Source organism: Tiliqua scincoides, chromosome 6 (genome assembly GCF_035046505.1).
Source record: "Tiliqua scincoides isolate rTilSci1 chromosome 6, rTilSci1.hap2, whole genome shotgun sequence".
Classification (NCBI taxonomy): Eukaryota; Metazoa; Chordata; class Lepidosauria; order Squamata; family Scincidae; genus Tiliqua; species Tiliqua scincoides.
The window spans coordinates 920,001-934,662 of NC_089826.1; the positions used below are offsets into that span (position 1 = coordinate 920,001).

Genomic DNA, 14,662 nt, shown 5'->3' on the forward strand with positions numbered 1-14,662 from the left:
TCGCCGAAAGCCATGAGGGTGAGATGCTCCAGTGGTGGTGCTTCCTTCCTCAGAGAATTTCAGGAGAAATGACTTCTCCTGAATGAAGCCCTGGAGAGGGGCTTCAAGGCATCCACAGGGGTCCTCTGGGCCTCAGCCACCAACTCCAGACTTGGGAGGGGCAATCCCGAGGGCTGGGAATTTCCTCTTTCGAGAACAGGAATTTATGGTAAGAAGTCCCCATGTTTGCTTGTCTGTCTTTGTTGGCCAGTTCCTGGCAGAGCAGTTGGGACTGGCTGCACAGAGCATAATCTGCGCCTAAACACATATTGATGGACTGATGAGTCAGGCTTCCAAGCAGCAGCCAGGGTCTGGCTAGGAGTCTGTGCAGAGCAGAGGGATTCACAACCTTTGGCCAGGTGGATGTCCTCACTAAAGCCTTGGCTTTCCATCCTGTGGCTGTTCTGTCCCTAAAACTCAGGCAAGGGCAAATCAGGCCTGAATCAAGCCCATGAGAGAGAGACAGAGACAGAGACATGGTCCCATCCAACTTCCCATTCAATGGGAAGCTGCAGTCAAGACTGAGCTGGGGCCACTTGCTGAGTGGGAACTGGGAGGCTGAGCTCCCAATCTATGGCACACTCTCAGAAAGGCCTGGACAACACCACCTTGTGGTCTCCAAGACTCCATATAAGAGGGAAGTTGTATGAATTGCATACGCAGGTTGGGAGGAGGGATGACTGTAGGGGAGATGGCAGCTGGAATAGGAAGGAGAGGCTAGAATCGGAAGGAGGGGAGGTTGTCATCTATCAGGAGAAATGGGGGAGGGGAAGAAAGGGTTGTCAGAGACAGAGGAAGAGACGTTGGAGCAGATGTCCTCAATGTTGGACCTGAAGAAGGAGGCAACACCTGACCTTGGGCAGAGGGAAATGAGGGCTGGAGAGGCAGGTCTTAACAGGGAGCCAAAGGTAGCAAAGAGGAACCAAGGACTACTGGAGCTGGTGCAGTTTAGGGAGGTGTGGTGGGGTTGTCTGAGCAGGTGGATGGACAAGTGAAGAGGAGGGAGGGAGGCTGCCAGCCAAGCTGTCCTCAGCCAAGCTGTCAAATGGAGGAAGTCAGAGCTGGAGTGAGGAGGTGGGGCGGGGTGGGGCGGGGTTCAGGGAATAGCCGAAGTTGAATACTGTGGTAGGTAGAGAGGGTGCAGTGGCTTGCAGAGGGCTGTGGCATGTCCTGCTTGCAGGGGGATGAGGCAGAGCCTTGGCTGGGTAGGTGGTGCAGAGTGTTGAGGAAGGCATTGGCAATCAGCAGAAAGCACGTCACAGCTGCAAGGCAGCAGTTCTTAGCGAAGACAGTGGCCATGGCCATGCGGGGGGGGGGGGAGTTTGTCCAAAACTGGAGTTCAGCAAGGGGAGGTGGGGAGCAGCTGTATCCAAGGGGTCATCAGCACAGCCAGTAAGGAGCCGGGCCCCCGGGGGCACTACTGTGAGAGAGGAACAATGGGAGTTGGGTGTCAGGAGCCACTGTGTAGGCTGAGAGGGTGCCAAAAGGGCAGGGTTGGTGCCCATTTGGACCAGGCTGTTGGGCACACCCCTTTTGCATGACTCCTCTGATGCACCAGGTGTATTACTTAGCACCATTGTCACACTGTGATGGATGCCCTGGAATGCGGTGCTTTGGGAGTGAAGTGTGTGTGTGATTGTGCGATTTGTACAACTTCCCTCTCATGTGGAATCTTGGCGAATGCAAGTTGGTGTCGCTCTGGCAGAGCTAGAACTTGGCTTTTTTTCTGTAGTCACCACATTTTACAGGCCTGGAAGTCGGAAACCTGCGGTTCCATCATAATGCATCTGAATTGGACAAGAGGCCCTATTCATCAGGAACATCTCCTGCACAAGCCCCATTGAGAACCGCGTGTCTAATCTGTCACTGCATCACCACCACGATGAATTCCACGGACCAGTGATGTGGACCTTCTTCCTTCTTCACATCCTGAATGGTCTATGAATCTGTTTCGTTGGATGTCCCCAGATTCTTGTGTCACGAGGGAGCAAAACTTCTGCCTGTCTGCTGTTTCCTGACCAGGCATAATTTTATCAGTGCTGACCCCTCCTTGGCTGCCTTTGTTCAAAACAAAAAATTGTGAATGTTTCAGCCTCTGCTCTTGAGGTGGTGCACCAGCCCTGTGATTTGAAGTGTTCTTTACAGCTCTGATAGCCCTTTTGAGATACAGTGACCAGTCTTGTACACAGTATTCCCAGTGGGACAGATACCCCCTTGGGTTAGGGTTTGTATCAGGCCCATAGCAGTTGCTAATAATCTTCTCATTCCCTTTCCTCCTCTTCAGGCCGCCGCACACAAAGTCAGCATTTTATTGCACTGTCCAGCATGGCCCCAAGTTCTCCTTCTTGGGTTGTCTCCAGTAGCTCAGACTCCATCTGTGTATCGCATGAAGTTGAGATTTCTTGCGCACTTCCCCTGATGGACACTGAACTGCATTTTCCACTTGGCTGCCCATCCAGCCAGTCCAGGAAGGTCCTTGGAGCTCTTTGTGATCTGCCTTGGGTTCCATCAGGGTGTGCTCTTGGGCGTGTGCTCTTGCATGGGTTGCATTTGTCCCAGTAGGGCGTGTATGGGAGAGTTTCCTGGTGAGGTAGGCTTCAACTGCTGTCCCTCACAGCGGGAACTCTGTACTGTGTGACCTTGTGCTGTGTCAACACCGGCTCCCGTTGACTGGCTAGAAGTGTCCTCCAGTTAGTGCCAGTCCCAAATAATCGCTGTCTGTACCCGGTGCCTGCTTGGCTGCCTCTCCCCCATCCAGCTCCCTTCCACACCCTGACTCAGTGTTGGGCATTTGTGATTGTTTCCCATGGACCCAGATCAAGTGCTGAGCTTGACACAGCCCCCCCCCCCCCGAAAGAGAGAGGCTGTTCATTTCCTGCCCAGTTGGTGAAGTCACTGGTTGCCTTGAAATGGGCACACTGAGCTGTTTCTGATTCAAGGAGACACCAGTCTTTGCTTGAAAACCTTCAACATTCTCTTTTCCCCTTTGGAATTCTTGGTCCCATTTGTGACTTCTCTTGATCTTTGTGGAAGCAGCCCCATCACCACTGGCTCCTGTTCAGTTTGTGTTCCACTGCAATCCTTTCAACATGAATTGCTGCCAGGCCAGGTCTTCTCCCCACCCCCTACTTGTTCCTCTCTTTTATTTTACCTGCACTCAGGACTTAGGTTTGTCTTCATCGTGGTGGTGTAGTCCCCATCAGCAAGCCAGTCAAGATAATTTTGAAGCCTGCCTTCTGTCTTCCAGAAGCAAAATCCTGTTTCAGTTAGTGTTGGCCAGCACCACTACCACCACCACCTCCCAGCTTCATGGCATTTGTGAACCTGAGGAGCATCCCCTCTACCCCCTCATCCAGGTCACCTGCAAACATGTGGGTGCTCGTCAAATGCTTCCCTGCACCAGGTCTTCCTGCACAAGCCCACCCCATGTGCTGGTGCTGTGACTCCAGCTTGCTTCTCAGGTGTGCAGCCCTCCCGCTGCGTGCTGGCAGGGACCCTTCTGCTTTTGCTTAACAACCAGATGTGGCTGTCTGGAAAATGTGTGTTCTCCTCTCCCTTTCCAATTCCTGTCTGCTGCTTCAAGGTAGGTAGTAGCAGCATGACCCTAATTGTAGACTGGAATTAATAGATGTTTGTTTTAACAGTCATTGAGTCTCAGTGGCTCCTAATGAGGCCTTTGATAGCAAGGCTTCCTAATTAACTAAGGCAGCCTTTTAGTCCAGCTCCTAATCCCCTAATTGTTAACATGTTTCCTTGAGCGGAGTGTGTGTTCTTGCCACCACCAAAATGGCTGACTGCCACTCAGGGCTCACTGAACTGACCCTTCCTCAGGCCGATTATTCCTCCCCTGGGACCTCGTGGAGAGCTTGGAACATCAGGAAATTGGATGATGTCATGCCTGATGCTCTGAAACTCAGTGGAGTCTTCAGGAATTTGTGGGGTGCATATTGCGCACTCTGCAGAGAGGCCTCATTGAGTTATCTTTCATTCCCTCTCCTTGGAAAGTGGCTCCCACCCTGACTGGACTTTGACTTCTTCCCCCCCCCCCCATCAGCCTTTCCTGCTTGTGGGGTCTGCCAGCTTGTTCATTCACAACCACCTTGCTGGAGCTAAGGAGGTCTGCACCTGGCTTGTGACTGGATGGGAGACCACCTGGCATGTGTCACATATGTGCCCTTGAAGTCGTGACAACAGAAAACTGTAGTAGGAGTTTTAATTGTAAGAAGGAAAGAAAGAAGTCTGAGACTGATAGCTAATGAAGAAGGCAGGTAATAAATTATCTGGGGCAGGTTGAACTGCCTCCTGCCCCCCCCCATCTGAGAGGTGGGACTCTGTTGCTACCTAGGACCAGGAAGCGACATCATAGGAGCTGCACCCTTTCCCCCCCTTCTCTTGAGGCAAAGTGTAATTGGCCCCTGCAGAGAAATGATCAATAGCTGCAAAACATTTGTAAGATAATGAGGATGATGATGACAAAGATTCTTCTTTACCACAGCCTGTGCTGGGCTGGTTATAATCTGCAATTCAGGAACTAACCATGAAGCATGAAGCTTAAAGTTTAAGTTGGAAATTTAAGATAAGTATGTGTTAATATTGTCCCCAGCTTTGTTTGACTGATTTGGCTAAAAGCCCTGGATACACTGAAGAAACTGAAGATAATGAGAAACTTTTTAAGGATGTTGAAAGTGCTCTTTATCTTTGTAGTGGAATAAATCGGTTGTGGATTATAATTATAAATATAATTTGGTGTATGGACTAAACTCCAGAATTACTTGTGGACATAATTTTTATTAGACTTGAAAGAGTTTTGTCTCCTTGAGACTGTTTCTTTCGTTTTGTTTTTCTCCATTAATCACACTGTTATCTGTAAGAAAAATTCAAAAAATGCCTGAAAAAACGTGTGGTGGAAGTAAGGAGAATAATACGCTGTGGACATCTTGTGGATTAGAGAGAAATCGCAAGATGGAGCCCGTTCCAGATATTTGGACTCAAATGATCCTCAAAAATTTGGAAAAATTGCTCACAATGAGAAGACAGCAGTTGAGTTGGTCCTTGCAGATTTAAGCCAGTTTAAAGACTCTCTCTCAACAAATAGATGTGTGCAAGGAGCAATTGGAAGATGTGAAGAAAACAGAAGATAAACAGAAGGAGAAAGCGGAAAAGATGATGGTGAGGGATGAAATCATCATCAGAAGAGTGGATACAGAAATGAGTGGAAAATCAACAGGATCTAGAGGGGACGCTGATGGAGATTGAAATAGAGAAGATGAACAGAGTAACATGGGTGCACAAAATACAAAATTTGTTGGAACAAGAAGAAAACATATCCCAGTTAATTGGAAGAATGAACATACCTTATACAAGAAAGTGTGGGCTTATTGGATTCTGTTATGGAGATAATTTATTAAAGATATTACAGGAGAAAAAATGGAAAAAGAAAAAGAAACCTGAGGGTTAAAGAAAATTGAAGGATTTTATTAAGTTAATAACTGGTTTAAATTTACTTAAAAATAAATATATATGAAATTGATATATATGAATTAGAATGAATTAGAAAAAATAGCTGGAAATGTTAGCGTGTGGATGAATTGTTTTATAGGTGGTTATTATGTTAAAGAAAAAAAAGTAATCAGATTGGAGAATTAGATTGGAGAATGGTAAAGAACATATAAGAGATTGTTGGTTTAATATAATTTGGAAATTAGATTATTATTTGATATTAATGAGTAATTGAACTAGTTGAGATGATAAAAAGTGAATATTTAGAAAAAATATAGGGAATTAGGAAAAATCTATTATATTTGATATAAGAAATATATAAATGAGTAGAAGAGTTAGAAGTAGATGGAAGAATTGTTTTATATGTTATACTTTGGTAATTAGATTATTTTGTTTTAATATTAATGAGTAATTGAAGTAAGTTTATGTTTGATAGAAAGTGAAAATTTAGAAAATATAGTACAGGGCATTAGAGAAAATTTAGTATAATATAAATAAATGGATAAACTAATGAGGCAGAAGTAGATGAGTAGTAGATTAGGAGATATAGTATGCTTAATGAGTAATGGTATATGGTATTTAGCACTCCTAAATGTATGTTATATGTTTGTATGCCTGTGTGTGTTAATTAAAAATAAATAAATAAAAAGGAACTAACCAAGATCTTTGCAAGATTCTTGCTGTTCCAAGCAGTGTCAATTTCTGGAGCTAAGCTGGTGTAATTTGCTCAAGACCAAGAATGTTGAGGTCTTTCTTCAGACTTTCAGGCATCCAAGGACTCCAGCGACAATTGGCACAATGTTGACCTTCTTCCAGACATGCCCAAGTTCTATTTGCAGGTCATGATGATGATGATGAGATTTTTGGACAGTCAGGTAGATGTTATTGACTGGTTTGTTTTATCCACACATCGAGTCCTTCTCAAGGATATGGGACACCTGGTTTTTGTCCTTTTTGCTGTTATAAATATCGTCTCAATATGTAAGCTGTTCCCAGTCAAGCTGCTTCTTGCAGCTGATGGATGGTAATTTCTGAGGCCCTGATGCTGTTCAGGAGCTCCTGGAGATGTTTTGTAATAGCAGCGAGGATGCCAATCACCACTGGGATCACTTTGGTTTCTTCTGACACAGCCTTTCAATTTCTACTTGTAAATCTATTCGTATTTTGTTGTCTTTTCCAGCTCTTTTCTTCCACTCTGCTGTCCCCTGAGATTGCTACATCGATGATTTTGACTGGTTTTTCACTCTTCTCGACTAGTTATGTCTGGTGTATTGTGCGATAAATCCCATAATATTTTGGCATCTTCATTTTCAATGACTTTTTTCAGTTTTGTGGTTCCACCAGTTTCTGGCTGCAGGTAGCTTGTATTTTTTACAGATGTTTCAGTGTTGCTGCTGTTTCATGTCTTTGTAGTCTGTGCGATCTATTTGCAGCAACTAATGAGCTGGTCCTGTTTCATCTGTTTCTTTACAGAGATGGCAGATGAAATAATAATAATAATAATGATAGTTCATCAATAGTTTAGTTCATGATTTAAATGTTGCTATGGTAAGAACAAATACTTCTGACATGTTTGGTGCCAGGTTGTCACTTTGCCATCTCCACTGCAGCGTTGTCCTCTTTCCCCTTGGCTCTGCTGCTCGTTTTTTAGCCTCCTGCAACTAAGTTGAAGCACCCATAGATTTGAATATTCTTCCCCATTTATCCTGCCAGCACTCCTTTGCCCTCCCTCTGTGGTCTCTCTTTTTAAACTGTAAGCCTCTCAGGGCAGGGACCTCTCCACTCGTAAAACCAGCATGATGGTGCAACATGAATAATGATTGATTAAAATTTCCTTTGGAGTTAATTTAACATTAAAGATTCTTTTTGTTTAAGAGAAACAAGTGTGCTGTGATCTCTGGCAAATACAATGAAGAGTTTGTTCTACCCAGTGAGTGAAGCATGCTTAAAAACTGTGGTTTCGGAAAGCTTTTTTTGAAACTTTGTAAACCAAAAATAATCCCAACTCAAGGGAAGTGCAGACTGTGCAAGGTCTGTGCAAAGTGCCTGGAAAGACTTTGATACCACCCCCTGTCCCGCCCCAGCTCAGTTGGCTGAGCTCTTAGGGCGGAATGAAAAGCTCACAGACATTCTTGCCACAGTACAAAGGAAAAGAGTGGCCTGTATAGATGAGCAGCATAGAAGTGGGGCGTGAGTGGGAAGCAGGTGCACAAGGCTTTCTCTCCCCCCACAGACCCACCCTCCATCTGCAAGCACCTGTGGTTGCTTGTGCATCAGCCTCGTGTCTCCTTCAGTTTGCCGCTGCACCGACCGTCCTGTGACCACTTCCCTTTCTCTTTCCAGGGCAAGGTGGCTCAGACTGCCTGCATGTCTGCGTGCAAACACTTGTCCACCTCGTTGATGCAGCTGCTGTTAGAAGCCGAAGTGAGGCAGCTGTCGCTGGGGGCCTTGCAGCAATTCAACCTGGATGTGGAAGAGTGTGAACGTAAGGATCCCCTGTCTTGGGCCTGGGCGCCTGGGGGAAGCAACTCTTTGGGTCTGGACCAGGGCCCCAGAATGTCCAGAGGAGGGGAACCCCAGGGGCTCGTGCCTGACCCCAAGCAGACTGGACACAAGAGGAAAACTCTCAGGGCACCCTCTGCTAAGTGGACAAATGGCCTGGGGCGGAGTACAGGGAGGGGGGTGGTCCTTCCTCCTCCTTTAATTTTAAGAGTGTGGGGGAAGCCACAAGTGTGAATTCCTTCATGAGGAGCTGCAGCAAAGACCCAGGAAAGGCTTTTCAGCACACAGGGCATTGCCATTCTGGGAGGACAGGTGGAGTGAAGCTGCGAGAAAGTCAGGGGCCAGCTGGGCTTTGAGGGAGACTGGGGAAAGGAGCCTCTCTAGGCCAGCCGACTTCAAGTCTGATCATGTGAAGAGCCTGGGCAGGCCAGGGGAGAACCAGGAGAAGGTGCCGCTCTGGCTGGCATGGCCACACCCTGCTGCCTAATCGCAGCCTTGCTGTTCCTGGGCACCTCCCCACATCTGAAAGGCCTGTTCAGAGCTGGAGATCGCAGCACTTTGTGGGGGAAGTTCCCAGAACACAGAGCAGGCTTGCAGAGGGGCGGACCCCCTCCCTCAGCACTGCCTGGAGACTTGTGGAGTCATTTCCTTGTTTTGTCTGAGCTCAGCCATCAAGCTAATGAAACCTCCTCCTGCTGCCAAACCTGGCCAGCAGCGTCCCATCGCAGCCCCCCTCGCCTTTCCACAATGACCCCTTTCTTGTGTGCAACAATGTGCTCCTCCTCACTCCAGATTTCCTTCACTCTCCTTTGTTTCCCTGCCTCCCAGTGATTACCTGCAGCTGTTGTGCAGAGGACAAGCAATTGTTCTGCTTGGAAAGCCCTAGGCAGGAATGGGGGGGGGGGGCACACAGTCTCCAAGTGCTGCTTGAAGGGTGGGTCAGGTGACCAGCAGCACCCTCTGCCAGCCACTCTCAGATCCTTGACTGGGTGCAGGAGCCTTCTCTTATGTGGGTGGGTGGGGATCCTGCTGGACGAGGGCCCCACCGGGCTGCTGCCTGCTGGTTGTTGCAGCTTTGGGTGCTCTTCTGTGAGGTGACTGAGAAGTTTAGTCTTGGAAGTTTAGAAGTTGTATTTTGAGGTTGAGAGCGATGAGCACAGAGGCACTTGTGTGTTTCTCTTCCTGCCCTCCCAGCTCTGGCCTAGGGGGGTGCCTCCTCCAGGCAGAGGCCCTGCCCCGGACATTGAGATGGCCGTCCAGAAACTGGGAGGTGTCCCGCACCCTGAGGTTTCAGGCTCTTTTTCCTTGTTTGGCTGGTTGCGATTTTCTAGGGGAAGGCCTTCCATTCTGTGTAATCTGCCTTTGTGGATCTCTCCTCCTCCCCCATATTCCCTTGAACTGTCTGTCTTGTTCTCTGTCAAAGGCTTAGCGGTTCCTGTGCCTCAGCCTAGTCTTGGGGGGGGGGGAATGTTTTGGAAAGTCCTTCAGTGAGTCCTTCAGTGACCCACCCTGAGTGGGTGGCCCCAACCTGTAGGCTTTGCACGGACATTACTTCTTTGGCCCAAAGCACAGGCCTTCCAGGCCACCAGCTTGCCCTGGGAGCTTTGTCTGGAGAGCAGCTCTATTCTCTAGTGATTTTCTGCTCTCAGGAGCCAGGCTGGAGGTGGCTTGCTCCATATCGCTGCCAAGAGGGTTCAGCCGTTTCCTGGGCAATGCTGTGTGGGGCCCTTCGGCACCTCTGTGCTAATTGCCCTGACACCTGCTACAGGCAGCAAAGGGGAACTGGCTGTGCCCTCCAGGGTCGGGGAGCAGCTCAGATTGAGCAGCCGGCTCTGCCTGTCCTCCCGCCAGGGAACGATCAGTGCGTGTCCAGAGTGCTCCCAGAGTGTTTGGCTGGGCTGCTTGATGTGCCGAAAGTCTTCAGCCAACCTTGGATGCTTCTCCACCATCTTCCAGATTCTGTGATGCCCTTGCTGAAGATCTGGACTGTTTATATGTTGACACATAGTTAGGGACTTCAGGTCTTCAGCAAGGTCTGAGTGTCTGGTCTGATAGTCTTTGGGTGTTTATGAGTCTTGTCTGAGTGTCTTTGGGTGTTTCATTTGTTGCTTAAGCAAGGCCATGGTGGTCTTTGAAGGAAAGACTTCTGAGCGTCTCAAACTAGGCCATGTAAGACAGGGCAGCCACACCTCAACTCAGCTAGGCAAGGAGCTGGTTTTCTGTATTCTCCAGACAGGAGAGGGTAGCCAAGGCCATTTTAAACCAAGCCAAGACTAGGGTTCTTCCTGGTTGACACTGTCCGTGGTGCTGTGTTTAACAAACAGCTGTAAAATGATGGACTTGAAGTGTGAAGTTGGGGACATGTGACACTGAGGAGGTGAGGGTGTCTTTGGAGGGAGTTGTAACCCTTCACTGTGAGTCATTCTTCAAAATAAGTCAATATTCAACACAGTGGGAATGACTTGCCATTTTCTGGTCCTTACGCAGAGATGTTACGTCGGTTTGGAAAGGTTATTCTGTTTCAGCATAAGTAAGAGTGGCTTGGCATGTGTGCATTAACAAATGTGCCTGGATCATGGCGACAGCCATGAAACTAGGAGGTTCCTTCAGTGCCCCCAAATATAAATAGCTTTTGGAGCTGAAAAGCATTTCACAGCTGAAGATTTGATTGTGCTAAGAGGAAGAGGTTTTCCATTGACCCCTCTCCCCGCACTCTCCCTCCAACCCGAAATGCTTTTCTTCTTTGCAGATTGTTTGCCCGTTCACAAAACAAATACTCTGGAGCCCAGTGAGGCTCATGGGAATAAATTTCGGGTCGAATTAGTACAGTTTCCTTGCTGTCAGGATGGGGGAATTAATGGTGTTTTGATGACACGAATTTTGAAGCGTGGACAAAAAGCCTGAGGGGAGGGAGACCTGACTCCTTAGAAGAGCAGCCCCCCACCCCCCCAGCCGCTGTTGTCTCTGCTGTCATCCGTCTGCCAATCTCCCTGTCCATGGTTCGTTAAAAGCGCTTTTTATCCTCTCTTCTTTCCCACAGAGTTTGCCAGATCCGGGCCAGTGCCTGGGTTCCAGGGGGACACGCTGCAGTTGGCCTTCATCGACTTGAGACAAGTACGTCTTTGTGTTCTTGTTTTTTGTGCTTCTTTTAAGATGTGTGACTGAAGACCAGGAGGTCTTAAGGAAAGGGAAAGGGAGGAGGGGCGGGGCTGGCGCACTGGGCCAAAGGCCTCTCTGCTTCTGCCACCATCGGCGCTCTACCCGACTCCTCAAGTGAGTGGCCACCTCTGTGTGTGGCTGTCTGAACCTCTTGGCTGGGTGGATGTGTGCAGCAAAGTGGTGGCCTCAGAAAAGGCTGGTGAAGGTGACCCTTGACCCAGATGGGTGGCGATCTGGTGGGCTGCTGCTGGAGTGGTGGGAAGGCCATTCTGCCTGGACCCTGAGTAGGTGGTGCTGATAGAAGAAGCCCTGGTGTGGAGGCTGCTCCTCCTGGCCTGGCCTACCATGCCTGGTAGAGGGTTTGCATTCCGCGCAGTGGGAGGCAGAGGGGTGCGTTCATGTGTGTGGTTTGCACCTGTCTGGGGAGGGCGAGCCATCTTTCTTTCAGGTAGCTCCCAGTCCCAGATGATCAAGGTGCTGTTTGTGGCAATGGCTGCAGAAGGTCTTGGATAGGATCTGCTTATGGCAGACTGGAGGAAACAGGTGCCCCTGGGGCTTGGCAAGCTCACAGAGGGCAGAATGAGACAATTTCCCAGCAAATTATTTGTGAGGGAGAGAACTGTGCAGGAGGGGTGATATGCCAGCCTGGGGGGATGTGTGTGTGTGGGGGGTCTCGCTCCTGTCATCTCTTGGCACTGAAGATGGATGGGGTTGGATAGGAGCTCTGAAGGGAGAAAGATGCCCGTTTTCATCAAAACAATCGTTGTCCATTGAAGACACCCCACTTTGTCTCAGCTGCCATGATGATGCAGTACCGTTTGTTTCCAAGGTTGACGTAGTCTTGATTTCTGAATGGTGTTGTGTGGATCATGGGGTGTTTCTGAAGCCCACATCAGCTCCCTTGGAGTGATCAGCTCCACTCTCCCCCACCCTATTTCCTTTCTGTGCCAAAGCAGTTTCAGCCTCTGCATCAGAGTGGTCAGTCGTCCTATAACACCTTCCTGTCCAGAAAGTGCCATGTTTCAGACTTGAGAGAGGCGTTTTGCCTTGTTTCCAAATGTTTAATGAAGTGGTCTCAGATGCTGTGGATGACAGAGAAGAGGCACGGATGTGCCCAGTGGTCCGTCTGTACCTGAACGTGACCAGTGAGATGCCACAAGGAAGTTCACAAGGTGCTGGAGACCTTGCTCATAAGAACATAAGAACAGCCCCACCGGATCAGGCCATAGGCCCATCTAGTCCAGCTTCCTGTATCTCACAGCGGCCCACCAAATGCCCCAGGGAGCACACCAGATAACAAGAGACCTCATCCTGGTGCCCTCCCTTGCATCTGGCATTCTGACATAACCCATTTCTAAAATCAGGAGGTTGCGCATACACATCATGGCTTGTACCCCGTAATGGATTTTTCCTCCAGAAACATGTCCAATCCCCTTTTAAAGGCATCCAGGCCAGATGCCGTCACCACATCCTGTGGCAAGGAGTTCCACAGACCGACCACACGCTGAGTAAAGAAATATTTTCTTTTGTCTGTCCTAACCCGCCCAACACTCAATTTTAGTGAATGTCCCCTGGTTCTGGTATTATGTGAGAGTGTAAAGAGCATCTGCCTATCTACTCTGTCCATCCCCCGCATAATTTTGTATGTCTCAATCATGTCCCCCCTCAGGCGTCTCTTTTCTAGGCTGAAGGGGCCCAAACGCCGTAGCCTTTCCTCATAAGGAAAGTGCCCTAGCCCCGTAATCATCTTAGTCGCTCTCTTTTGCACCTTTTCCATTTCCGCTATGTCTTTTTTGAGATGTGGCGACCAGAACTGGGCACAATACTCCAGGTGTGGCCTTACCATCGATTTGTACAATGGCATTATAATATTAGCCATTTTGTTCTCAATACCCTTCCTAATGATCCCAAGCATAGAATTGGCCTTCTTCACTGCCGCCGCACATTGGGTCGACCCTTTCATCAACCTGTCCACCACCACCCCAAGATCTCTCTCCTGATCTGTCACAGACAGCTCAGAAGCCATCAGCCTATATCTAAAGTTTTGATTTTTTGCCCCAATGTGCATGACCTTACACTTACTTACATTGAAGTGCATCTGCCATTTTGCTGCCCATTCTGCCAGTCTGGAGAGATCCTTCTGGAGCTCCTCACAATCACTTCTGGTCTTCACCACTCGGAATAATAATAATAATAATAATAATAATAATAATAATAATAATAATAATAAAACTTTATTTTTATCCCGCCCTTCTCCCTAACGGGACCCAGTTTGGTGTCGTCTGCAAACCTAGCCACCTCACTGCTCAACCCTGTCTCCAGGTCATTTATGAAGAGGTTGAAAAGCACTGATCCCAGGACAGATCCTTGGGGCACACCGCTTTTCACCTCTCTCCATTGTGAAAATTGCCCATTGACACCCACTCTCTGCTTCCCCAAGGAAGCCCCAAGCTTATGTTCTTACGTTCTTATGTTCTTATGAGCAAGCTTCCGGTGTGCCACTGGCCTGATCCAGTGGGGCTGTTCTTATGTTCTTATGTTCCTGGCCTCCAACCAGTTCTCAATCCATGAGAGGACCTGCCCTCTAATTCCCTGACTGTGGAGTTTTTTCAATAGCCTTTGGTGAGGGACCGTGTCAAACGCCTTCTGGAAGTCCAGATAGATAATGTCCATGGGTTCTCCCACATCCACTTGCCTGTTGACCTTTTCAAAGAATTCTATAAGGTTCGTGAGGCAAGACTTACCCTTACAGAAGCCATGCTGACTCTCCCTCAGCAAGGCCTGTTCGTCTATGTGTTTTGAGATCCTATCTTTGATGAGGCATTCCACCATCTTACCCGGTATGGATGTTAGGCTGACCGGTCTATAGTTTCCCGGGTCCCCCCTCTTTCCCTTTTTAAAGATAGGCGTGACATTTGCTATCCTCCAATCTTCTGGCACCGTTTCCGTTTTGAGGGACAAGTTGCATACCTTAGTCAAGAGATCTGCAACTTCAATCTTCAATTCCTTAATAACTCTTGGGTGGATGCCATCAGGGCCCGGTGACTTATTGATCTTTAATTTATCAATGAGGTCTGAAACAACTTCTCTTTTAACCTCTATCTGACTTAACTCCTCGGTCAGGAGGGGCCGTTCAGGCAGCGGTATCTGCCCGAGGTCTTCTGCCGTGAATTCAGATGCAAAGAACTCATTTAATTTCTCTGCCATCTCTAAGTCTCCTTTTATCTCCCCTTTCCCTCCCTCACCATCCAGAGGGCCAACCGCTTCTCTGGCGGGTTTCCTGCTTCTAACATACTTGAAGTAGCTTTTATTATTCCCCTTAATGTTGCTGGCCATGCGTTCCTCATAGTCTTGCTTGGCCTCCCGTATCACCTTCTTACTTTTCTTTTGCCACAGTTTATGTTCCTTTTTATTCTCCTCATTAGGGCAAGACTTCCATTTACGGAAGGAAGCTTCCTTGCCC

At 48.3% G+C, this 14,662-nt stretch overlaps 1 protein-coding gene across 2 annotated transcripts in view; it reads left to right on the forward strand.

Annotated features, from left to right (window-relative positions):
* The window catches only part of EXOC6B (exocyst complex component 6B), a 172,146-nt gene that overhangs the window by 107,829 nt on the left and 49,655 nt on the right, over positions 1-14,662 (forward strand). For both annotated transcript variants that reach the window (XM_066631755.1, XM_066631754.1), the window contains 2 exons: positions 7,882-8,023; positions 11,081-11,154. In XM_066631755.1, the coding sequence (XP_066487852.1) occupies positions 7,882-8,023; positions 11,081-11,154 (216 nt within the window). The remainder of the gene's footprint in view (positions 1-7,881; positions 8,024-11,080; positions 11,155-14,662) is intronic.